This window comes from Salvelinus sp. IW2-2015, linkage group LG27 (assembly GCF_002910315.2).
Source record: "Salvelinus sp. IW2-2015 linkage group LG27, ASM291031v2, whole genome shotgun sequence".
NCBI classification, from domain to species: domain Eukaryota; kingdom Metazoa; phylum Chordata; class Actinopteri; order Salmoniformes; family Salmonidae; genus Salvelinus; species Salvelinus sp. IW2-2015.
The window spans coordinates 32727294-32753008 of record NC_036867.1 but is presented as its reverse complement, the minus strand read 5'-3'; the positions used below and the strand labels follow the sequence as shown (position 1 = coordinate 32753008).

At 45.5% G+C, this 25715-nt stretch overlaps 1 protein-coding gene across 1 annotated transcript in view; it reads right to left on the bottom strand.

Moving 5' to 3' along the window:
* Positions 1 to 1161: 1161 nt before the first annotated feature.
* Positions 1162 to 25715, bottom strand: part of LOC111953350 (aryl hydrocarbon receptor-like) — an 81175-nt gene continuing 56621 nt past the window's right edge. The window contains exons 6-10 of the mRNA XM_023972575.2: positions 21201 to 21342; positions 16248 to 16748; positions 14845 to 16006; positions 10230 to 10408; positions 1162 to 1243 (exon numbers count right to left, since the gene is read on the bottom strand). Coding sequence (XP_023828343.2) covers positions 1162 to 1243; positions 10230 to 10408; positions 14845 to 16006; positions 16248 to 16748; positions 21201 to 21342 — 2066 coding nt within the window. The remainder of the gene's footprint in view (positions 1244 to 10229; positions 10409 to 14844; positions 16007 to 16247; positions 16749 to 21200; positions 21343 to 25715) is intronic.

The following is a 25715-nucleotide window of genomic DNA, read 5'->3' as shown; positions in this document are numbered from 1 at the left end:
AACTAAGACAAAACAATTGGAAAATGAAAGATGGAGCGGCGATGGCTAGAAGACCGGTGACGTCACCGCTGAACGCCGCCCGAACAAGGAGAGGGACCGACTTCGCGCGGAAGTCGTGACAGTTAGCTATTTGTCAGTCGTATTGCTTGGGGATAGAAGCTGTTTAAGAGCCTGTTGGTGTCAGACTTGATGCACCGGTACCTCTTACAGTGCAGCAGCAGAGAAAACATTCTATGGCTTGGGTGGTTGGGGTCTTTTGACATTTTATCATAATCCATGAAGAGATGCAGGAGCAAATACAATTTGTGTAGACAGGCTGATGGCTGTGTCAGGATATCCTGTCTGTACAAAGGGTCTCACCTGATTGAATTTGGATAAATTATAAAGAAAAGAGATTTCAATTAGCTAAATTTACAAATGATTGCATCATGAGTGGAAGTACACAGAGTTGATTGCTTATGTCAAAATATCTGCACAGAGAAGATCTCAGACCAGCATGGTGGTCAATTCGAATTATCAGTCAATTCAAATTTACATTTAAACTCTAAAAATGTAAAAAACAATTACATAATTACCTTCAGTTAATGAGAAATAATTTAAAACATATCCTTCTTTTTCCTTTTTTAATTGGAATTTTAGTTTACTTCTTGAATTGATTGCTTTCTATTTGAGTTGACCCCCAACCCTGGTTAGTTCCACACAATGAATATTTCATGTTTCCTCCTGTATCCGACTGCCTCCCTCCACATCCACTGGGGCTCACCAACTGAGCAGCTGATCAAAACCTGTTGTGGCATATTGACACAAAAGACAAGCTAATGGTTGCCCGCTGCTTTGAGTCACCCATAACACACTGCCAGAGAAGGTTGTAAGTTAAACCGTGCTGCAGAATATGCTCACTGAGGCATTATACAAAGGCAGAAGGAATGTCTCCTATTGTCCAATGGACAAACAGTGTACTGTTCACAACATGCACAGTATGTGTGACAGTGGYCTCCCATAGGTAACTTGAATCAATGTTATTTTGTATTGCTTTATGTGAGAGTATGAGGTCAGGTTCCATGGTTTGTGTCCCAAATGAGTACTATAAAGGGAATAGGGTGTCATTTGGGATGCAAACCATTGTGTGTCAAGCCAAGGACATCCAATACAGCATCTACTCTAGCAAGGATCCATGATGCTGGAACCATCCTTCTCGCTAAGCCAACCGCTCTCAGAGTGCTGCCGRTGGTCTCTTGCTGAACTGCAGGGAACAGAGCTGTGACAGAGAATACATATGACAGACTGTCCCTACACCTGGGCCACAGCGGTGAGGTGCTAAGAGTTAACCCCAGCAGCAGAAGATCTCTAGAGTCTACACCTTTTCTACCAAGAAGTCCTCTCTCTATATCATGTTGGTTACCTATCTACAGTACATTGGGATTCCAGGTCTATCAGAGAAAGCACTCACTGACCTTTGCAGAGAAAAAAACTGCCAATTTGATTTGATCTGTGTCTATTTAAAGCACTAGGCTGGCTGCTGGCTGGAGAGCGGGCCAGGGTTATTATTGGCACAGCCTCCGTTTGCTGAAGGTGCCCCCTGGATGTGCTAACTCATTGAGTGGATGGTGGCAGGGCTGGGCCCCCTGCTGGGAGGAATAACATTGTATTAGCTGATGACACATCCAGATACTGCAGAGCCCCTGGGCTGGTTGGATGGCTTCCTGCTCCCTGATGATAATGTCTTGTAMGACTTCATTAAGATGCCACGGGAAGTGAAGTTGTTGAGTGATGTCACTCTGTGTCCTGAGGCATCACATTGTATTAGGCTGATCCCATCYGACGAGGAGGATAAAGAGTGACATTTACATTTTAGACATTTAGTAGATGCACTTATCCAGAGCGACTTACAGTTAGTGCATTCATCTTAAGATAGCTGGATGGGACAGCCACATATCAAAGTCATAGTAAGTCAATGTTTTCCTCAATAAAGTAGTTATCAGCAAAGTCAGAGCTAGTAAGAGGGAAAAGAGTCAAGTGTGAGTGTTAGTTCACGAAAGGCTTTAAAAAACAACAACATTATTTCTAACATAAGGTAAAAGGGGACAGCAAATTATTTATGACTGTGTCTTTTGCTAATACAGTGAGCTCTGAAAGTATGGGATAGTGAGAGATTTTTTGTTGTTTTGGCTCTGTACCCCCGCACGTTGGATTTGAAATGATACAATGACGATGAGGTTAAAGTACAGACTTTTCATCCATATCGGGTGAAACGTTTAGAAATTACAGCACTTTTTGTACATAGTCCCCCCATTTTAGGGGACCAAAGGCATTGGGACAAATTCACTTGTGTAATAAAGTAGCAAAAAGTGAAGTATTTGGTCCCATATTCATAGCCCACAATGACTACTTCTAGTTTGTGACTACAAGTTTGTGAACGGTAAATAATGTATTGTGTCATTTTGGAGTCACTTTTATGAATAGAATATGTTTCTAAACACTTCTACGTGAATGTGCATGCTACCATGATTACGGATCAACCTGAATGAATTGTGAATAATGATGACCTTCCCTGTTATTTTAAGGTTGAGAGGTTAGCATGTCTTGGGAGTATGATATTTGTGTCACTGTCCCAATACTTTTGGAGATCACTGTATATGCTGACTGTTAGCCATTCGTTCATTGTCTGTACTGCAACATGGACATGACATAGCCCAAGTAACCAGCGGAGGCTGCTGAGGGGAGGACGGTCATAACAATGTCTGGAACGGAGCAAATGGAATGGTATCAAACACATGGAAACCATTGATGTATTTGATACCATTCCACCTATTCCGCTCCAGCCATTACCATGAGCCCATCCTCCCCAATTAAGGTGTCACCAACCTCCTGTGCAAGTAACATTTGCCACAATATGCTTGAGTTGATTTCAGCTCTATTCTACACGTCATTAAAGCTGCTATTAAAACTGTGGGATCTGTCTTAATGTACATTTCCATTTATGTTTAGTACATTCTGTGGAACCACTGGTCTCTCTACATACGACATTTAAATGCCGTCCCTACAGTATAGCAGAGTATTGAGTGCTGCTGAAGTCTACACACAGGGGAGCTAGTACAAGGTCAGGAGAATGGGCGTCCAACTGGCTTGGTGGATGCTAGCTGACTGATGACCAATTCAGYCTCCCTTAGCAACCACCCCCCACCCCACCCCCTGTGGGCCCACTAGACACTAAGTGCAAGCTTTCAGTTGGCCAATTCCTGACCTCTCCCACACAGCCAGGAAATGGACCGTCCAATAGGCATATATTTAGAACAAATAAATATATGGCTCTGGACCGTCCTAGTTCCTGCCTGTCTAGAATTCTTCAGTCACCAAGACAGTGTTTCTGATGAAAATATTACTGTACCTTTTCCACTGGAGACAAAAGTTAACTTTAAAGTAATTTCTCCATAGCTAAATCGGTCCGTTTTTTTTTTCTTCATTCATTTGCATTCGCAATTGCAAAATGGAAAACACATGGATTATGACAAATATACATTTTAAGGCTCTGTTCAATCTGTATCGCTGACGCATTACAGATTGCTCAATAGAAATATAAAGGTCATTTCCGATTGAGCCGACATGTCGCATGTACCTTTGAACGCAGGGTGTCTGTTTACTGCACTAGCAGCAGTCTAGATGGCAGGCTAGCTCCACTGTGCTCCACACCTCTCAGGGGGGATCTCAGGATCTAGGTTACGGTCTGTATACTCCGAGGGAGGGGTGCATCATYCCCGGGAGGGGAAGTCCATAAGAGCTTTCCTCCCTCTCTTCCCACACTGGCCATGCCTCGTCTTTAAACCTTCACGACAGCTCCCTCTTCCACATGTGGAGGTGTGGCGGACCCATGTCTGCTTTATGCTTTGGCTTGTTGAGCTAAAGGGATTTGATATCTTCGTAGTTGATGTCAAGAGCATACAACGTTCTGTACAACCTTCGGGAGCCAAGAGAGGTGAAGTGTCTCGATGCACCAACAGAGTCTTCTGTTTTTCTCTTCTTTGTGTGAGTGAAAGCGCATTCCGTTAGAGAAAACATAACATGGGACGCTGGCTTGTTTCTGCTGTTAAAGTAATTTTGTTTCGAAACACAGTGTCAGCGTAGATAACTACTGTTGTGGCTTCAGGTTACTGGTGCTCTGCACTACAGTTGAAAAGTACAGAGAGAGAGAGAGAGAGAGAATCCCCTTCGACTCTGCCTCCGCCACACCTCCCCGCTACAGAATTGAGTCACAGTCACAGTCAAACGGCAAAAGCGTTCCAACTTCTTGGAATATCATTGTTCCAACTCTACGACTTTTCAGTAGAGTTAAAAAGAGTGAAAATTATCTTTCAAAAAGATATATAACCCCAACAAAAATCAATGTTGCTATGAGGAGGAGAGAAAGGGGAGTGTGTGCAACAAGCTGGAAGTAATGTGCAGTGACAGCCATGGGGTGGTGGGGGGGGAACGGGTGGGGGGGAACGGGTGTGTGTGTGTGTAGGGGGATGGGGCTGAACGACGGGGCAACCAAGTGGGGAGGGACGGAGGGATGGGTCGATGGAGAGATCCATCTCCAGCAGCAACACTCTTCCTGGGCAACACAGTGTGTCAAGTGCACAGAAGACAAATAAAAAGAGAAGAGAAGAAACGACACAGAAACCGATCTATAAAGAACTCAGAGTCCCTGGAGTGGACAAAGGAGAGAGGATACTCCAGGACACAACGCAAGACTCAATGATAAAGTACTTGAAACCAAGATCGAACTCTATCCTTACTAAAGCAAACAGCCCATCTTTCTGTTGCTTTTGGAAAAAATAACTGCAGTATATCTCAGGCCCTCTCAGTCCTACCCTGCAGTTATCCTTGATTGTCTGTAGTCAGATATTGGCGTATTGTATTCTATTCAAGTAGGGCGGCAGGTAGCCTCGTGGTTAAGAGCGTTGGGCCATCTGTTGATGTGCCCTTGAGCAAGGCACTTAACCCTAATTTCTCCTGTAAGTCGCTCTGGATAAGAGCGTCTGCTAAATTACTCAAATSTTATGTAAAATGTAACCATTGCCGTCACCAGGTCACTCAAAAACCAGGTCACCACTCTSTTTCTCAAGATTGCTGCTCGCAAAGCATAGGTACAGATCCTATATTTGCCATTAAGGAAATGGCCTGCCCTGAATGGTATGGAGCAACCGTTGAATATTTTATATGCCTTCTATGCACTCGGCTGCTGTGGTGACATAAAACCTGGAAAGCTTCTTAATTGAGGAGTAAGTTGCCGTGACCTAATGGGGCTCAGTGGTTCAGTTCCAGGGTTGATGGTGAATCTATAATGCATATAGTGTTGTGCGCTACGGCTGTGTCCAAATGGCTTCCTATGTACTGCACTACATTTGACCAGGGACCATTGGGCTCTGGTCAAAAGTAGTTCACTTTGTAGGGAATAGTGTGCCATTTGGACCGCCTCTGTTTTCAACTGTTCACACAGGGGCTAGGTATGGTGTAGAGAGGGATCATCTCAATGACCAGGACATGAACACACACCCTCCATTCTCCTCCTATACCCCAGGAACTGCCTTCTATACATATGAGCTCCATCCGCACCTTAAAAACATTCCCCCCTGGAATGTAGTGTGACATGCTGGAAAACAATGGAGAAGACCTACGGGCTAGCCCTGCTTCCTCCTGTCGATTATGTTACAAGCACGCATGGCTAACTGAGGAAACCAAAGGAGAAGAAAAACTCTCATAAATGATTTCATGTGAGTCATTAAAGATGAAAACAGCTAGTGAGGGAGGCAGAGGCAGACCGGAGGGATTGGTTGGCTTTGGTGACCCTGCGCATCTGTCATTGGGCATTGCGTCGCTCTTTGGTTTCTGAACACTCTCCCCATCGTTCTAAAGTAGATAAACATGTACAGGATATATGCTGCCGGGGACTGGAATAAAGACATGTTATTATTACATCAATTTCTAAAGGCGAATGTAATGGAGAAGCTTTGTAAAGCAGGAACTACTTCCAAGATAATACTGTATGTAAAAGTCCCCCAGTGAAAGATTGACATATTCCTGAATTAATGCTCCCAAGATGGTTCAACTAAGATTTTTTGTGAACATTCAAAAATAGCCCTTTGCGTTTCTATTCAATAAAATTTGTCAGGCTGTCTCACTTCATTAGACAGATTGTTTGTAACTTGGCAGGCATTAGAGTGACGAGGCAGGGGGCTGTTTCTGTCTGGACTCTGGACTGTCTCGCTACGCCACAGAGGGTCTCTCTCCTGTCTCCACCAACCAACACCTTGTCAATTATGGTCCATTGTGTTCAGTAGGGCAAAGCGTACCAAAAAGTTTTGCCACAGAAATACAGGTCTAACTCACTCAGTTTCAAAATATGTTCTCCCATTTCGTTGCTTCTGAACACAGCCCATGATACACATACAGGAGACATATAGGAGAGAGACAGAAAGGAGARAGGAAGTGATGGAGAAAATGGCGTGCTAGTTTCATGGAGGGAAGTCAGTCAGACATGCAGAGAGAAAATGGATGCCTGTCACTGTGTCCCCCCCTATGTTGGTAGGTTTAGTTATTCTAGTCTCCAGCGGGGGTGACTGTGATATCAATATGTGTTTGTTTGCTTGCTCCTGGGTCAGTGTTCACACATTGCCATTGTGGAAAAAGGGAGAGATTGTCCAGGGGATTAAGGGGGGATGGATGGAGAGAAGCGATCAATGAGGATGGAGATAGAAGCACTCTCAGAGAGACTGTCTCACTTCCTGGTTGCGTGGTGCATAGGAAGTGACCAGGAAGTGAGACAGTCTCTCTGAGAGTGCTTCTATCTCCATCCTCATTGATCGCTTCTCCATCCATCCCCCCTTAATCCCCGATCTCCAAGATGGACGCCCGTTGTTTTCAACGTAATCTACTCACGTTCGCATATGCCGTTTCGTGGTTGTTGACATCTTTTTTTACCGGGACTACTGATTAGACAGCAGGATCGTGCGAAKATGCTCCGGAAACTCTGCCAGCTGGGCTCATGACATCAGAGCATGAATATAACATTTAAATATCTTCGGCCTGAGTGATAAAAAAAAAAAAATTGGCCTCAGCAACTAATATTTGAATATTTGAATAATTCAATGGAWTTTTTGGTGCACAAAGGTGATGACTAAAGTGTTTTATTATGAATTTTCGAATTATGGGGCCGTCGATGGGAATTGTCTTTCTGGGCCGTACTTCAGTTGAAATGCAATAACGAAGCTGTCCTCTAGGAATTCGAAAGCACGCTTCCAGTCTGGTGCCTTGGTTGGTCCCCTACAAGTCTTTCTGTCTGTCCCTAAATGTCTGTCTGACCATCAGTCTCATAACTGTCTGTCCCCTCAATGTCTGTCTGTTCCCTAAATGTCTGTCTCTCCCCCACAAGTCTATCTGTCTGTCTATAACCTACTGTCCAGACAGCACAGCAGCCATTGCCTTTAACGATGCTACTGTATAGGCACACAAGTGAGCTGTGAGACTTGTGGATGAAGAAATGATGGACCTTCGTATTAGAACATACACAGCCCATTTTCAATTGTGATTTTAACACCCAATGTTAAAATCAACACCTTTAAGTTCAAAGTGTACAGTACAGAACCAATCAGAGGCACAAAACAATATGAGCACAAACATACTATGATTAGGATGAACTGTGATTGCACAAATCCTTTATTTCCAGGATCAAATAGTATATTTTAACATTTGAACTGCTTTTTTATTTATTTTTATTTTTTACATTTACAATAACTTTGTGTGTTAGAATATCAAAATAAATTCAACGTGATAAAAAAAGAACAATGACACCATTGTATGTTTAAACATAAAACATTAAAATCTGGGATGTGTCTCCAGTATGTRACCACTATGGCACCATATTCTTTTGAGTAAAAMTCACAAAAAGWTCTCCAAACATGACTTTGAAATAAAACACAGAACTGTAGGTACTGTAGTCATATAATARTGAGTCCAAAATTARTTTCTWCAAGCCTACMTTTTTGRGCTAGAGAAAAATTGCTTGAAAGAAGCAGTGCTTTTAAAGTAGTGTTTGCAACAAATGTCATAAAAATTACCTTACTATTTACACAACAGTTTTTTAAAAAGCAATTTTTGTTGTTATTGATTGTCACCTTGCTTTTTTATTTTTACATATACCTCCTGGTTGATTTAAATAAATCTATTTCATATAAGAAATGTCTGTATACAAAAAAAGACAAACAAACAAATATAAAGAGAGAGGCAAGTCTGTAAATGCATTTGTTTGTGACATTTATGTAATAAGTTACATCCCAAATGGCAACCCGTTCCKTATATTGTGCACTACTTTTGACCAGGGTCCATAGGGCTCTGGTTAAAAGTATAGCACTATYTAGAGAATAGAGTGCCATTTAGGACGGAGAAAATTCTAACGCTACCAATATTAATAAATAAAATTCAGCACTTTTTAATAACGAAATACTGCAAATAGGATATTTTTACAACTCTTTTACAATATACACAACACATTCAACATTGCAACTTTTCAATACAGAATCTCTTTAAAAGACTTGTCCTCTCATTTGGTTTTTGTATCAATGCTCATGAGTCTGCGTATGACAGAGTCAATCCTCATGGAATAGGTCTTCAGTGTGATACATCAGTGGTTCTCAAACCTCTCCTGGGGACCCGCACCTGTTCCACGCTTTTGATCTATTCTACAGCTAGCCCAGCTGATTCAACTCGTCAACTAATCATCGAGCCCTTGACCAAGTGAATCAGGTGAGCTAGTTCAGGGCTACAACGGAGTTGTGACTCTTCTGGGAGTCCCCGAGGAGAGGTTTGAGAACCACTGTGATAGATGACCATGATGGAATCACTTGGGGCCCTGTAAGCGAGGAGGCCCACTGAAARGACCTCTCTCGTCACGTCAGAAACTGCCGTTCCCGTTCCTCTGCCTCTTGGCATCGGCAGCGAATACGGTTTGTTTAGCTCAATTTCATTTCAATTCAGGAAATCGACTTAAATCCAAATTTATATTTTTCTCAACGCTTTTCAATGAGGAACGATGGATCTGGAATTTGTTTGTTTACTTCTGAATTTAGTGAATTAAAGCTATCTACTGTATTCCGGAACTTAATTTACTGAGTGATTTCACACTGTAGCCGGTCAAGAAAAGAAGAAAATGCTTCGGTTGATTTGAGTGCCATTTAAATAAATACACAACATCATTGTACTGGTAACGTAAACTTCTTCCAGGCTAAAATGCAGCATGGAAATAAACAAACACCAAAACGGTCATCCCTTCCTCCGATCTGCTCTCCCTCTTCATATTTAGATACCATTTGACCATAATATGGGATCTGTTTCACATATCCAATCTCAATAACACGTAAGAGGACAACCGAAATACTATTTTACCAACACGTAGATCACCAAAACCAAAATGATAGGCCTGAATCAATTCCTCTTCCTCTCTATGGACAGATGACACAACAAAACACACAGAACATTTGTAACCTACATCACAATAATTTCAGACATCCAGCTCCTTCAATCAATCAATACGTCTCATCATTCTTCATAATGAATATTAATCTCCATATCAATCCTTCTCCATACCCACATTCACTTTCCCTCCTTTAACAAGTATACTGAAGCGCAATACTGTAGCTATGACAGTGGTAAAACATCTCTTCTCACAGTCTTGTTTAAAATCTTTGTCGGAAACTGTATTTTGTAAACCATAAAGAAAAACCATGAAATTCACAGTGGTGAAGAAACCGCCGCTCTCGCAACCAACCGTACCCTTCATAAAAAAAATGTGTAACAACATGAGAAGATGCATTTGGTTTCCCCTGAGCTGTGTGCTAGTGGGGAAACGACTGTCAGAGTGCAGAGAGACACTATCCTGAGCTCTTTCCCGGAGTCCTGAGTCCGTCGTACACAAATGAAAATGGAGAGAATGTTACATCGAAAGTCGTAACATCCACAGTTCAGTTTGATTCTTCTTCTTTTGCTTCTATACCTCTCTGTTTATTTTTTTATGCCCCCTGACAAAATGGTTCCAATGCGTCTCCTCTTTTTGCACTGACACACACACAACACACACACACACACACACACACACACACACACAACACACACACACAACACACACACACACACACACCACACACACCCACACACACAACACCACACACACACACACACACCACACACACACACACCCCCGCTCCCCCCTCTCAGAGGTAGAAGCCAGTAGTCTGTGGGTCTGGAGGGTGGGCAGGGTCTGTAGGGCGTCGGGCTGGGGGAGACTGTCGCTGGCTGTCTGGCCGTTCACATTGGGCAGTAGACAGCTCCCTGTGTAAGCCACGTTGGTGTCGTTGAGGATGCAGCCGCTCTCCATCTAAAACACAGAACAACATTAACATATCGTTAGAGCTGTATGCATATGATAGGACACAACCCCGCCCTTCTCCCCCCCCCCCCCCCCAAAAGACAAACTAACTCTAATCACTAACACCGGGCTCTTGTTCTGTGGCATGTTGAGGTCATTGACACTAATCACAACCTTTCACTGCAGTGGGCTGAATCAGGGTCACACAGAGTGTTTCTTGGTAGTCTTAAACAAATCTACTTTGAAACAGAAGTGTACACCTCACACACATGGTTATGGGCTTAAACAAAGAAGAAGACACCTGTACCATGTCAGATATAGAGTTGAAATGTTTTACATTTTGAATTTGCATCCCAATATTACACTTTATATACAACACAGAAGACGGAAATATAACAACACCGTTTGACATAAAATCAGATTTTCTGTGTTTTTTTTTTTTGAAATAATGTTTATTATGAAAAATATGAATAACATTCTACCCATGAGGACACTAGGTCATTTGACTGCAAGAAAGGGCTACTGCAGGTCAGGTCAGCCAGGGAGCGGAGGGCTGCAGAGCGGGCACAGACACACACACACACTCTGGGCAGTGGACAGCAGAGGATGGGTGGACTAGACAGCAGAGAGAGAGTAGCTAACTGTAGCTTGTAGTAGTTGCTAATACACTAGCTAACTACACAAAGTAGCATATCCGCCAAACCAACAGAGTACTGGCACTGGTACACGCACTGAGCTCCACTCTCTATACAGTGGGGAGAACAAGTATTTGATACACTGCCGATTTTGCAGGTTTTCCTACTTACGAAGCATGTAGAGGTCTGTCATTTTTATCATAGGTACACTTAAACTGTGAGAGACGGAATCTAAAACAAAAATCCAGAAAATCACATTGTATGATTTTTAAGTAATTAATTTGCATTTTATTCCATGACATAAGTATTTTATCACCTACCAACCAGTAAGAATTCCGGCTCTCACAGACCTGTTAGTTTTTATTTAAGATGCCCTCCTGTTCTCCACTCATTACCTGTATTAACTGCACCTGTTTGAACTCGTTACCTGTATAAAAGACAKCTGTCCACACACTCAATCAAACAGACTCCAAGCTCTCCACAATGGCCAAGACCAGCTGTGTAAGGACATCAGGGATAAAATTGTAGACCTGCACAAGGCTGGGATGGGCTACAGGACAATAGGCAAGCAGCTTGGTGAGAAGGCAACAACTGTTGGCGCAATTATTAGAAAATGGAAGAAGTTCAAGATGACGGTCAATCACCCTCGGTCTGGGGCTCCATGCAAGATCTCACTTCGTGGGGCATCAATGATCATGAGGAAGGTGAGGGATCAGGCCAGAACTACACGGCAGGACCTGGTCAATGACCTGAAGAGAGCTGGGACCACAGTCTCAAAGAAAACCATTAGTAACACACTACGCCGTCATGGATTAAAATCCTGCAGCGCACGCAAGGTCCCCCTGCTCAAGCCAGCGCATGTCCATGCCTGTCTGAAGTTTGCCAATGACCATCTGGATGATCCAGAGGAGGAATGGGAGAAGGTCATGTGGTCTGATGAGACAAAAATAGAGCTTTTTGGTCTAAAACTCCACTCGCCGTGTTTGGAGGAAGAAGTAGGATGAGTAACAACCCAAGAACACCATCCCAACCGTGAAGCATGGAGGTGGAAACATCATTCTTTGGGGATGCTTTTCTGCAAAGGGGACAGGACGACTGCACCATATTGAGGGTAGGATGGATGGGGCCATGTATCGCGAGATCTTGGCCAACAAGCTCCTTCCCTCAGTTTTTTTATTTTTTTATTTCACCTTTATTTAACCAGGTAGGCATAGTTGAGAACAAGTTCTCATTTGCAACTGCGACCTGGCCAAGATAAAGCATAGCAGTGTGAACAGACAACAACACAGAGTTACACATGGAGTAAACAATAAACAAGTCAATAACATGATAGAAAAAAAGAGAATCTATATACAATGTGTGCAAAAGGCATGAGGAGGTAGGCAATAAATCGAATAATTACAATTTAGCAGATTAACACTGGAGTGATAAGAGCATTGAAGATGGGTCGTGGCTGGGTCTTCCAGCATGACAACGACCCGAAAACACAGCCAGGGCAACTAAAGGAGTGGCTCCGTAAGAAGCATCTCAAGGTCCTGGAGTGGCCTAGCCAGTCTCCAGACCTGAACCCAATAGAAAATCTTTGGAGGGAGCTGAAAGTCCGTATTGCCCAGCGACAGCCCCGAAACCTGAAGATCTGGAGAAGGTCTGTATGGAGGAGTGGGCCAAAATCCCTGCTGCAGTGTGTGCAAACCTGTTCAAGAACTACAGGAAACGTATGATCTCTGTAATTGCAAACAAAGGTTTCTGTACCAAATATTAAGTTCTGCTTTTCTGATGTATCAAATACTTATGTCATGCAATAAAATGCAAATGAATTACTTAAAAATCATACAATGTGATTTTCTGGATTTTTGTTTTAGATTCCTTCTCTCACAAGTTGAAGTGTACCTATGATAAAAAATTACAGACCTCTACATGCTTTGTAAGTAGGAAAACCTTCAAGATCGGCAGTGTATCAAATACTTGTTCTCCCCACTGTAGGTGTCAGTATGTACTTTGTGGCTTCCCTGTATGAGGGAATCCCCTGTGTGTGTGTGTGTGTGTGGGGACAGAGTGTCTGTTGTGACAGTTCCTACCATCGGCCTAATTGTAATCCTGCTTAGTGGGCCCTAAATGGATTAGCTAGGCATCATCCATGTAGAAATCCTAATAGGGCCACCTTATATAGGCCCCCCATAGGAGCAGGCCAGCAGGACACTGAGCACCTACAGCAGGACAAACCCTGTCAGGTTAAGGTAGGCCAAACTCAACTTATCTCTAATGCTACTCAATCCCAAATCACATCAACACCCCCACCCTGGGGGAAACAGCACCCCCTGTGGTGGGATGTGACACCACACATGTAGGTACGCATCCATGCGCATACACACAACATTGCCACACATTCTTCTGCCCCTCTATGTATTAGGTAATGACGATGGGAAAATTGTAGGTCAGGACAGCTCATGCTTGACTGGCCAGCTTGGCTCTATGTTCCTCTGGGGCGTGGTCGCTGACCCTGAAGGAAAACACAGGGAAGGCGGAGTGGGATGGGGGCATGAATTGCCGCCGGTCCGGTTAGCGTTCGCTGCCTGGGAGCTATAGCTCTCACTGTGGTATTCAACCTTGTTCTATTCATTACAGTTCTTCACCATAGGCTCTTCTCTCTCTCTCTCTCTCTCTCAACAAAGAGACCAACCAACTCTATCATTCGTTACCCTTCATGGATCTTGAAACATTAATTCAGCACAACAACAAACAAGGAGAGAAAGATGGTGTCCAGCATACAGAATGGACTGTGTGCTGTACTAATGAGCAGAGTTCTATAGTCCAGTTTGTCTTGCCCTGAGGTCTTGTTTTGACTGACTGGGCCCCTTGTGTCCCTCCCTGACAAGACTACTGTACTGTATAAAAAGTTACAAATGCACAGAGGCACGCGTGGGTCCTAATCTCATCTTCGTCGCCAAATGTACGGAGGCTTGTTGTGCAATAAAACTGAACGTCTTTACTTCAGATCAACACGTTAGCTACGGGTACAAACTTGTGTGACACACAGACATCCGCGCGCGCGCGTGATACACTCTTAAAGCAACCTCATTCAATACTCAACTGAGCTGGATCCCTACATCACTGAACACAACATATACTGTAACTGTACAGTACTGCATGCGACACCCTGAAGCAGCAGTCATGGAAGTGGAATAGCCTACGGTTCTCTCTAACGCCTACACTAGTTCCCTTCCAGTCAGTGTCCTGATCTGAAGTCATGCTTACATGATCAGCGTTGAACAGATTGTAAAGTGGTCCTACAGACCAGAGCTGCTTTCTTCACAATCACTTTGCGGTAGGATCAGACCAGGCATTTAGGTCAAGGCTATGTTGTGCTACCTGCAAGGAACCAACCCTGGTAGGAGAGGGTATTCCTACTGCAGTCGATGCTTACATTGACAGAATCACTTCAACAGTCGACTTGACTGTGGTGCAATCCTCAAAGATCAACGCCACTCCGTGGGAGACCTACTTTCCTCTCCATTAATAGAGTCTCCACCGCCGTGAGCCTCGCTCTCCACTCATCTGTTTACATTACATGTCTGTTCACATCAATTTCTCTTACACTGAACTGTAAAGCAGCAGCCAAAACAAGCCCGAGGCTGGGCCTCCCATGCTATGACATCGACATAGTGCTCCTAATGCTGCGATGTCYATGACCATTAACAAGACAGTCCCCACAAGCATACAGTCACAGAAATTCACCAAATACTACACAAGAAAAATACATTAGGTTTATTATCCATCTACGAGCATCTTGCTTTATTCTTTGACTCTTACCTTGCAGTGAGTGGCATCTTGGGAAGCGGGGCTATTCAAAACGCCGTAGGCGCCCAGAGAAGGCGTGGTGTGTTGAGGCTGRGATAGCCCCAGGATGTAATCTAAGTAGGTGGATGGGACCTGTGGATAATGTTGTTTGTGATGCTCCAGATGGTCTGAGGGGTTAGCGGTCAKCCCTCCTTGTCCCTGGTAGTGACCTGTGCCCCCTACCGTACCCCAGTTCATGACCATGCCCACGGTAGTCGAAGCACCCATACCGTAATCCGTGCGGGTGACCTCACCTCCTGTAGCATGTGAGAGGGAGTCCGCGCGCCCGTTGGTGTAGGAGACGGTGCAGGCTCCATTAGCTCCATTAGCTGTCAGTCCCAACTGGTCGTTGTAGCCGTACCTCTGCCAATCGGGATCAGGGTGCATGCCGTTGAGAGAGGCACTGCTGCTGCTACTAGCCTTCTGCTGTCTGAAATGGCACTGAGACTGAAGCTGGACCTGTAGGTGCTGGTTCTGCTGCTGCCACTGGCTCTGAAGATGGATGATGTTCTGGTGCTGGTGGTTTTTGAGCTGCCCGGCCCCTTGAGGCCCCAGCTGGGATGTCTTACCGTTGACCAGGGGGTGAATGCTGTGGCAGTGGTCGTCCAGCCCCGCATGCATATGCTGCTGCTGGGGAAGCCAGTGACCATTATGGACCACGGTTAGTGAGTTTGTGTGCTGCAGTGTGTCTGGCTGGCTTGGCGTGGGGACGTCCGTTTGTGTCGGGGGCCAGGGGTATTTTGCCAGAACGGGCTTTGCTAAGTTGAGGTGCGTCTGCATCTGCTGGGAGAGCTGCACTATGGGTGGCTGCTTTGGTAGTCTGTGAGGGGGTAACGTGGGGGTGGCTTGGTTATAAGGGTTCGGGATAAGGGTGGAATTAAGGATAGGGCCAGGGGGATGGGTTGTGGTTGAGGGTGGTGGTATGGACACGTGACTGTCCCGACCCTGGTCCTCCTCGGTCTTGCTCTCCAGCGAGTCGTGGATGTAGGACAGGATCTCGTTGTTGGTGAGCAGGTCGTTGAGCGAGGGAATGTAGTCTGGATCCATCTCCACTCTGATCATCCTCTCATCCAGCAGCAGTAGCTCCAGATCCTCTGCGTTCAGACCCAAGTTCTCCAGAGCAGAGAACAGCTCGCTGATATGAAGACATTTGTTTTATTTGACAAATTCAAAATACATATAGACTTTCCTCAGCCATGGGAGTACAACAATGCATACATAAAAAAATATTGGAATTAAACACAGAAGGGAAAAAGATTGGAAATCTTGGGCAAGACTGGCTGTACATTGGGCAGTCCAAAGGGACTTTACACTCAATTCAATTGGAAAAAACTTATATATAATATTATATACTATACATACAAATATACAATCACCTGTTAGAGCATGTCTCGTCCCCCTCCAGAGATAGTGAGTCCAGGGTGGTGAGCAGTGGGTCGAAGCTGGATGGAGGCTCCCCGTTGGGGCCAGTGGAGGTGGTGACCGCGTTGGGCAAGGAGCTCCAGCTCTTTCCCACACCCCCACCCAGAGGGCCACCGCTATAGCCTCCACTGCTCTGCCCTTCRCCCTCGCCTCGCTCACTAAACAGACTACTGTGGAAGGACATCTTGGGCTCGACGGCTGGTTGACACACGTACACGGACTCATCCTGCCTCATCAGTGCCCCAAGCAAGGAGCTGGGGTCCAGTCCACCGTGATCCTTCGACGAGTTCTTGTCCAGCTTGCCCTTCTTGGACTTGGTCTTGCCTTTAGCCTGGAGTGAGTCGGTGAGGCCGTGGATGGGGTAGCTACTCTGGTAGAGAAGCGCCTCGCCCGTGGCGAAGGTGAAGGGGAGGTGCATGGAACGCTTCCTCAGGTGCTCTCCTCCCTCCTCCTCCCTGGGTACGAGAGGATGGAGAGAACCAATCAGAACACACTCTTACTATTTAGGATTAAACTCCATCAAAGTTAAGGTTTTGTGTCCTTAAAGTTGGTGGCAGCTTCATTTTAACAGTGTGCAGCAGTGGTTCCCAAACTAGGGGTCGTGACCCATGTCGGGTCGCCTTATATGAAAATGGGGTCGTGGGAGAATTTCCAAAATCCTGGTAAAAAAAAAAAAAAAAACATATTCTTTGTCTCTCAAAATCATTGTAATGTGGTTAACTTTAAAAATCGAAATGAAAATTATTCATTCTAAAAGTTAAAACTCAGCGACAGAGCGCCCTTAGATCGTGGGAAAAGGCTGTTCTTGACGGTTGCACTTGAATCATTTCCACGGTGAATGGCTAAGCCGCTACTCTATGAAACCACACACTATTGCAGAGACTGACATTACCAGCCGCAATTGATATGGGGAAAACAATGTGTGGGGAGACAGAGGCACAGAAACTCACATCAATACCGTTGTCAGATAACACTGTGAAACTAAGAATTAATGCTATACCTAGCAATCAAGAGGAAACCGACTGAACGACTCAAAAACGCCCCACCTTATGCTCTCCAAATAGATGTTAGCTGTGCGGGCCGAGATGCCCATGCATTGACTTTGGTTCGCTGCCGGGGGGATGCTATTCATGAGGACATATTGTTGTCTCATGATTCCCAAGCATGATATGGCACAGGGGACGTTCAATGTGCTGAAAAACAGATTCCATGGGATCGAATGGTGGGCTTTTGCACAGATGGGGCTCCATCTATCACGGGACGGTGGGCAGGCCTCTGCACTTTAGTTATGAATGTGTCTTCCTCTGCCAAATGGACGCATTGTATGATACACCTATCAGGAATCAAGGTAAGACCCAGATGCAGACTGTCGAAGTAACAATCTTTAATTTTCCAACAGAGGCAAGCAGAAGACAGGTCAAGGCAGGCAGAGGTCGGGTAATCCAGAGGGAGGCAGAGGTACAGGTCGGCGGGCAGGCTCAGGGGCAGGCAGAGTGGTCAGGCAGGCGGGCTCAGAGACAGGACAGGCAAGGGTCAAGACCGGGAGGAATAGCAAAAGAGAATAGAAGCAGGAGTACGGGAAAACACGCTGGTTGACTTGAAAAACATACAAGATGAGCTGGCCCAGAGACAGAAAACACAGGGATATTTCTGTCTCTTATACACATCTAGATGTGTATAAGAGACTACACCAGGGATAATAAGCAACACCTGGAGGGGATGGAGACAATCACAAGACAGGTGAAACAGATCAGGGCGTGACAGTACCCCCCCCCCCCCCCTCTAGGGACGCCACCTGGCGTTCAACCTGGGCGGATACCTGGTTGACTGGGGTGCCGGCGGTGAAAGTCGGCGATGAGGGCCGGGTCCGAGATGTCTTTAGCGGGAACCCAGCACCTCTCCTCCGGGCCATAACCCTCTCAGTCAACCAGGTACTGGAAACCCCTGCCCCGTGGTTGAACCCTCAGGAGGCGTCTCACCGTGTACGCTGGCTGGCCATCGATGACACAGGGTGGAGGGATGGGCCTAGAAACAGAAGACAAGGGGGAGTCAGACATGGTTTTGACTCTAGATACAGAAAAGGTAGGAAAAATACGGAGGGTACAGGGCAACAGAGGACSAACAGCAGAGGGGCTAATGATCTTGGAGCGGGGGGGGACAGGTCTCGGCTTCCGAGGGTGTAGCCGCCGCCCTATAGCGACGTGCCAGTGCCTCAGACTTGACCTTCTTGGAWMCAGGTCGGTGCTGCAGAAGCGAAGTGGCCCGAGCCTTACTGAACCCTTCCCGGAGGTCCTGGTACTCTGCGGAGCTGGCGGAGAGGTCTGGGGCAATTTCCAAGCCTCCGGGAAGACGTTCCGGGGCAGGCAGACTTGACTTTAGGCAATGAGTGTGGCAGTACAGGCTCCAGCCCACGATGGCACCAGTAGCCCATTCAATGGAGGGATTGTGTCACTGGAGCCAAGATAATCCCAATACCATGGGAACCTGCGGAGACTCAACCAGCAGGAATAGGATCGTCTCGCTGTGGTACCAAGGGGAGAAGAACAATTATCTTTACCCACCAGAGTACTCACTCCAACGAATGAGCTAGGTCTCTTGAAGGGACAGGTAGACACATAATGACCGACAGTATCGCAATACAGACAACTCTGGGTGTTAAATCTGCATGTGTGTTCGGCTGAAGGCAGCCTAGTACTGCCGAGGTGCATCGGCTCGGGAAGAGGTGAATCAGCAGTCTCCTGAGGCCCTTGAAGGGACTCGGGTAAGCTCGGATCCTCTCTTGGACGTAGACGCCAGGGACTTCCGGAGTTTATCAGCTGCAAGGTGGGATCCCTGAGTGAGCGATTGGGACCGCAATCAAACCTCTTCTCCCTCCTACGTTCCCGTAGTCGACCATCGATCTGGAAGGTTAAAGCGATGAGTGAGTCGAGATCCGTCGGTAGTTCTCAGGCTTCCAGCTCATCCTTTACCTCTTCCGATAATCCATGCTGGAACGTGTCGAACAGTGCTTCTGGGTTCCAGCTARCCTCCGCTGCTAGCGTGTGGAACTCCGCCGCATAGTCTGCCACACTGAGGGTGTCCTGCCGAAGCTGGAGTAACTTCCGGAAAGCCTCTCTCCCGGACACGGAACCTCGAACACCTTTCTCACCTCCGCCATGAATACCTCCAGACTGAGGCAGACGGCGAATTGTTGCTCCCACACCGCCGTGGTCCAGGCGGGTGCCCTCTCGGACATCAGTGTAATAATGTACGCTATCTTCGAGCGGTCCGAGGGGAACAAAGAAGGCTGCAGCTCGAAAACGAGGGAGCACTGGGAGAGAAAGGCCCGGCAGGTTCTGGAATCTCCATCATAGCGCTCCGGGGGAGGTAAGCGGGGTTCTCGGGGAGCCGGGGTAGGCTGTACAAACTCACCACTAATAGGGAAAAAGTTACTGGGTGGTTGAGGGTTCTCAGAGGTGGCAGGCTGCCTATGAGCTAACTCCCTGATTTGCTCCATAGTAGCCTTAAACCCTTGGTCGTGGTGTTCCGTCAGGGAACGAAGCCCTTCCAAAAGGTCCTGTAGTAGCTCCTCATGCCTCCCAATGGTGGCTCCCTGCAGGGAGACAGCGTGGCGGAGCTGGTCCAAGTCTGCTGGGTCTGTCATGGCCAGTTCGTACTATCAGGAATCAAGGTAAGACCCAGATGCAGACTGTCGAAGTAACAATGTTTAATGTTCCAACAGAGGCAAGCAGAAGACAGGTCAAGGCAGGCAGAGGTCGGTAATCCTGAGGGAGGCAGAGGTACAGGTCGGCGGGCAGGCTCAGYGGCAGGCAGAGTGGCCAGGCAGGCGGGCTCAGAGACAGGACAGGCAAGGGTCAAGACCGGGAGGAATAGCAAAAGAGAATAGAAGCAGGAGTACGGGAAAACACACTGGTTGACTTGAAAAACATACAAGACGAGCTGGCCCAGAGAGACAGGAAACACAGGGATATATACACCAGGGATAATAAGCGACACCTGGAGGGGGTGGAGACAATCACAAGACCAGGGCGCGACAACACCCACTGAGCTATATTGGATACACCGAGAGCAACTGGCGGCAAAAGAGCTGAGCGTAGAACATTGTAAACTACATTGCGCACACCTGTTCACAAAACTATTTGGGGATATGGGATCAGAGCATGACAATGTTCTATTTCACACCGAAGCTTGGTGGTTATTGAGGGGGAGTGTTGGAAAGATTTTTTGGAATTGAGAGAGGAACTGTTGTCATTCGCAATGGATTTAAATGACAAACTTTGCTGACTTTCTGTGTAATGAAAAGAAAACGTGTCTCCTTGCCTATGTAACAGACATATTTGGGGAACAGTGACAGGAGAGATGCGGTACGCACTGTTGACCACGCCCCCTGACATTGAGATGCTCCGACATGACATGGATCAAGAACACCCATCTCATTAGTGGTGGTGAGATAATTAAATTATTTAAATGATTGACTGTCAAAGCCCCACATTAAAACAAGTTAACATTTCCTGTGAATATTTCTTTTTTTTCTTTTTCATTTAGTTGGGGTTCGCGAGAATTTTATTAACGTGATGAAATCCAATCTACTGTCCTCCCTCTTACTCACTGGGAACAAGAGCAGGATGAGACATAGCTTGCCAGAACACTAGGGACTACTATGGACTACTATGGATGACTATATGGACAAAAGTCCCCAACACTATGGACTAAAGAGCTCTGACTGTTTAGGATTACATATTACATTCACCTCATTGAAATCCTTCATACAAAACAGACACAGCAAAATCTCCAGTGCTAAATCAACTCTGGTGTTACATTTAACACTCAGAAAAGTGTTTAGGGTTAAAAATGTATTCAAAACATCATTGGGTTATGGAGGGGGGAGAAGCTAAAGCTGCACTTACACCAGGGGCCTCTGGGTGGCGATAATGTAGTCAGGCTTGCCGTTCTTGTAGACCAGTCTGGCGTTGGCTTGGACCCACCTCCAGCGGTTATCCTTAGTGAGCAGTCTGAACACCGTCAGCCCGCTCTCTCCTGTCTTGATCACTGGAATCACATAAGACACTGAGTCAGGGGGATGTATCAGAACCTATGATTGCATGGTCATAACTGAACATAGGCTATTATGCACATAGGCAACACAGTGCATATGTGCACCCATGCATGGAACCAACCCCTACACACTCATGACGCTTACAAAAGCAAGTCTGCCGAAATATGCTGTTTGCATGCATCTATGCACACAGGCACAATCACACCTCTAAATGTACACACACAGACAGACACACACACTCCTTGATCCTTCACCCAATTGGCTATTGTTGGCTTTGCAAGGCATGTTGTGGAGTAGAGCACGTCTCAACTGTGCAGCCTTCCGGAGTAGGTTCATCGTGGTGAATGGACACAGGTGTGAGGCCCTGTAGACCCATTGTTCTACAGAGAGGCGTGCAGTAAAGAGATTTGCAGACACTGSAGATTTACACCCAATGTGTTCCCCTGCAGTGCTACTGAAACTCTTGTGTCACTTTCAGGGGACACTGGTGGACTTTGGATCTTTATTCCATTCCTGAAATGGATATGTGGCCCCAGTTCACCACTCTGCTCTGTTCACCGGTACTCTGCTCTACTCTGGGCTTTGCACAATCTCCTCCAAAATCTGGATTATGTGTAAACATATTCTCCACTCTAACAAAAACGTTGAGTGCGCAACTATGGGGCAAAKCAGACGGGGGTCGGCTTAAATTGCTGACAACATGTAAACTATATTTTGTTTCCAAATGTTAATTGAAAACATTAATTAATTTGCACAATGAGCACCTGTCTCTCAAATACATCATGAAGAGTTGCTGGTTAGCTAGCTAGTGAATTTTTGACATATTAGAATTGACATGAAATCTGTCAAAACACCTCATAAGAAGACACGGTATCAACAACAAGATAAAACTAGCCACCTACAGTTCCCCACAAGGAAGCTTTTAGCCATTGTTGCTAGTTATCTGACCGCTTGTAATCATAAAAACGCACGGCTTCAGGCCACGTTTGTCAGCCAACGCCGTCTATATGGTTTGTCCCAATAATCCCTCCTGAAGTGTGCACTGGTTCATTACTCTCAACAAATGTAAAAGCATTGGATTGGTGTAGGCATGGGCTAGAGGGAGTTTAATATACCAGTCATTTCCTTTCAAATCCGTGAAGGGAAGTGAACAAGTGTACACCTTGGGAGAAAGGAGAGACTATTAGGATGCAAACCAGAGACTTCCACTAACTCTCTGACAGTTTGCCAATCAAAGTTCTGCCTACATGTCTTTTAGACACACCGACCTACGACCCTGGACTACTTTCTAAAAGCAATGAAAGGTTGTGAGTCAAAAGTTTGAAAAGGCAGCATATACTGTACTGAAATAACTATCTGTCCAACAATGAATACTGGATTTTTTGTTGTTGATATTAATAACATCATGCTTGTCTTTGCACTCACTAGATTATTTTAACACTTTCATTAGGCAAATTGTCCCCTCCAGTATTTAAACTCAGAGTCAGAGAGCTCGATTTGTTTTGTACTATAAAAACTCAAGAGAGATGGAAGGGGAAGTGATATTGTAAACTTAGAGAGATGGGGGGAGTTATATTTGCCATCAACCACTGAGCTGTAAAGAGCAGTATGGAGTGTGTGAAGAGCAGTGATGCTGATGCTTAATGTTCCATGGTTAGAACAGGGTCATTGTGTTTACATGCTACTGTAAGTAGGACACTGTTACTGCTGAACGATTGTTCTCTCTCTCTCGCTCTCTGTCAGCAAACAACAGAGGAGAGAGTGTGTGGTGTCAGTCTGCCTCTGAGATACTATTTCTAACCCACATGTAGTTAACTTACTGCACATAAATAGATGGCTCTATGAAGTACTAATATACACTGCTCAAAAAAATTAAGGGAACACTTAAACAACACAATGTAACTCCAAGTCAATCACACTTCTGTGAAATCAAACTGTCCACTTAGGAAGCAACACTGATTGACAATAAATCTTCACATGCTGTGTGCAAATGGAATAGACAATCAGTGGAGAAATTATAGGCAACTTAGCAGACACCCCCCAAAAGAGTGGTTCTGTCAGGTGGTGACCACAGACCCACCTCAGTTCCATGCTTCTGGCTGATGTTTTGGTCACTTGAATGCGGCGGTGCTTTCACTCTAAGTGGAGAGATAGTAGTGAAAGAGAGAGTTTTTTAACAATATAGCTTCAATAAAGTTCACCCGGAGTATCGTTCTTGTCTGCATGACAAATGGAACGTCAGTGTCTGCCCATGAAGTAAAAGGCATGAATCGGAAATGGCTGCTTGATGGACACCTGACTGATCTGCTCTCATTCCTCCCACAAACATCATAGAATCTCATTGGAATTCTATTGAATGTTGACATCTAGTTGGGAACCCGCGTGAGAAAGTGCATTAAACAGATCCAATTATACTTGAAGGGACTCTAAGGCGTGAATTAACCACGACAGTCTCAGAATTTCTACTTCTGTTTGATTTAATCTCAGGAATTTTGCCTGCCACTATGAGCATTCTGTTAATACTCACCAGACAATATTCAAACATTTAGAAACTTTCAGAGTGTTTTTCTATCCAATATTGAAATAATTAGATCGCAATATTTAGAACGTGAAAGATGTAGGAGGGCCTTGTTCATCTGGCAACCTATTCATCCCAATAATAAAATGCTGCCCTCCTATCCCATAAGAAGTTAAGAAGAAGTTAGCAAGTCTGTGAGAGCAACATTCTTGCTTGTTTGTAGTACCAAAATACTTATTTTTTCCGACCATAATCTTGCAAATAGAATTCATCAAAAACCTACCAACTGGTGATTTTCTGGATTTTTTCCCCTATTTTCTGTCCATCGGTGAAGTGTACCTATGAATGAAATTACGAGGCCTCATGCTCAGTCTTTTTAAAGTGGAGAACTTGCACAATTGTGGCTGACTAGGATCACTGTTTTATGGGCCAACTGTATACTCATCTACCCTGCTTCTAGTCTTCGAAAGCCAAGTTAACAAACAGATCACCGACAATTTCGAATCCCACCGTACCGTCTCCGTTATGCAACTGGCTTCCGAGCTGGTCATGGTACCTCAGCCATGGTCAAGGTCCTAAACGATATCAAACCGCCATCGATAAGAGACAATACTGTTCAGCGTATTCATCGACCTGGCCAAGGCTTTCGACTCTGTCAATCACCACATTCTTATCGGCAGACCTCAACAGCCTTGGTTTCTCAAATGACTCCCTCGCCTGGTTCACCAATACTTCTCTGATAGAGTTCAGTGTGTCAAATCGGAGGGCCTGTTGTCTGGACCTCTGGCAGTCTCTATGGGATGCCACAGGGTTCAATTCTCGGGCCGACTCTCTTCTCTGTATACATCAATGAAGTCGCTCTTGCTGCTGGTGATTCTCTGATCCACCTCTACACAGATGACACCATTCTATATACTTCTGGCCCTTCTTTGGACACTGCTAACTAACCTCCAGACGAGCTTCAATGCCATAACACTCTCCGTCCGTGGCCTCCACTGCTCTTAAATGCAAGTAAAACTAAATGCATGCTCTTCAACCGATCGCTGCCCGCACCTGCCCGACGCGCCCAGCATCACTACTCTGGATGGTTCTGACTTAGAATATGTGGACAACTACAAATACCTAGGTGTCTGGTTAGACTGTAAACTCGCCTTCTAGACCCACTTAAGCATCTCCACTCACAAATTAAATCTAGAATCGGCTTTATTTCTCAACAAAGCATCCTTCACTCATGCTGCCAAACATACCCTCGTAATACTGACTATCCTACCGATCCTCGACTTCGGCGATGTCATTTGCAAAAATAGCCTCCAACACTCTACTCAACAAATTGGATGCAGTCTATCACAGTGCCATCTGTTTTGTCACCAAAGCCCCATTAACTACCCACCACTGCGACCTGTATGCTCTCGTTGGCTGGCCCTCGCTTCATACTCTCGCCAAACCCACTGGCTCCAGGTCATCTTACAAGTCGTTGCTAGGTAAGGCCCGCCTTATCTCAGTTCACTGGTCACCATAGCAGCACCCACTCAATAGCACGCGCTCCAGCAGGTATATTTCACTGGTCATCCCAAAGCCAATTCCTGCTTTGGCCACCTTTCCTTCCAGTTCTCTGCTGCCAATGACTGGAACGAACTGCAAAACTCGCTGAAGCTGAAGACTCTAAACTTCAAGCACCAGCTGTCAGAGCACGCTCCCAGATCATTGCACCTGTACATAGCCCATCGGTAAATAGCCCATCCAACTACCTCATCCCCATACTGTATTTATCTTGCTCCTTTGCACCCCAGTATCTCTACTTGCAACATTCATCTTCTGCACATCTATCACTCTAAGTGTTTAATTGCT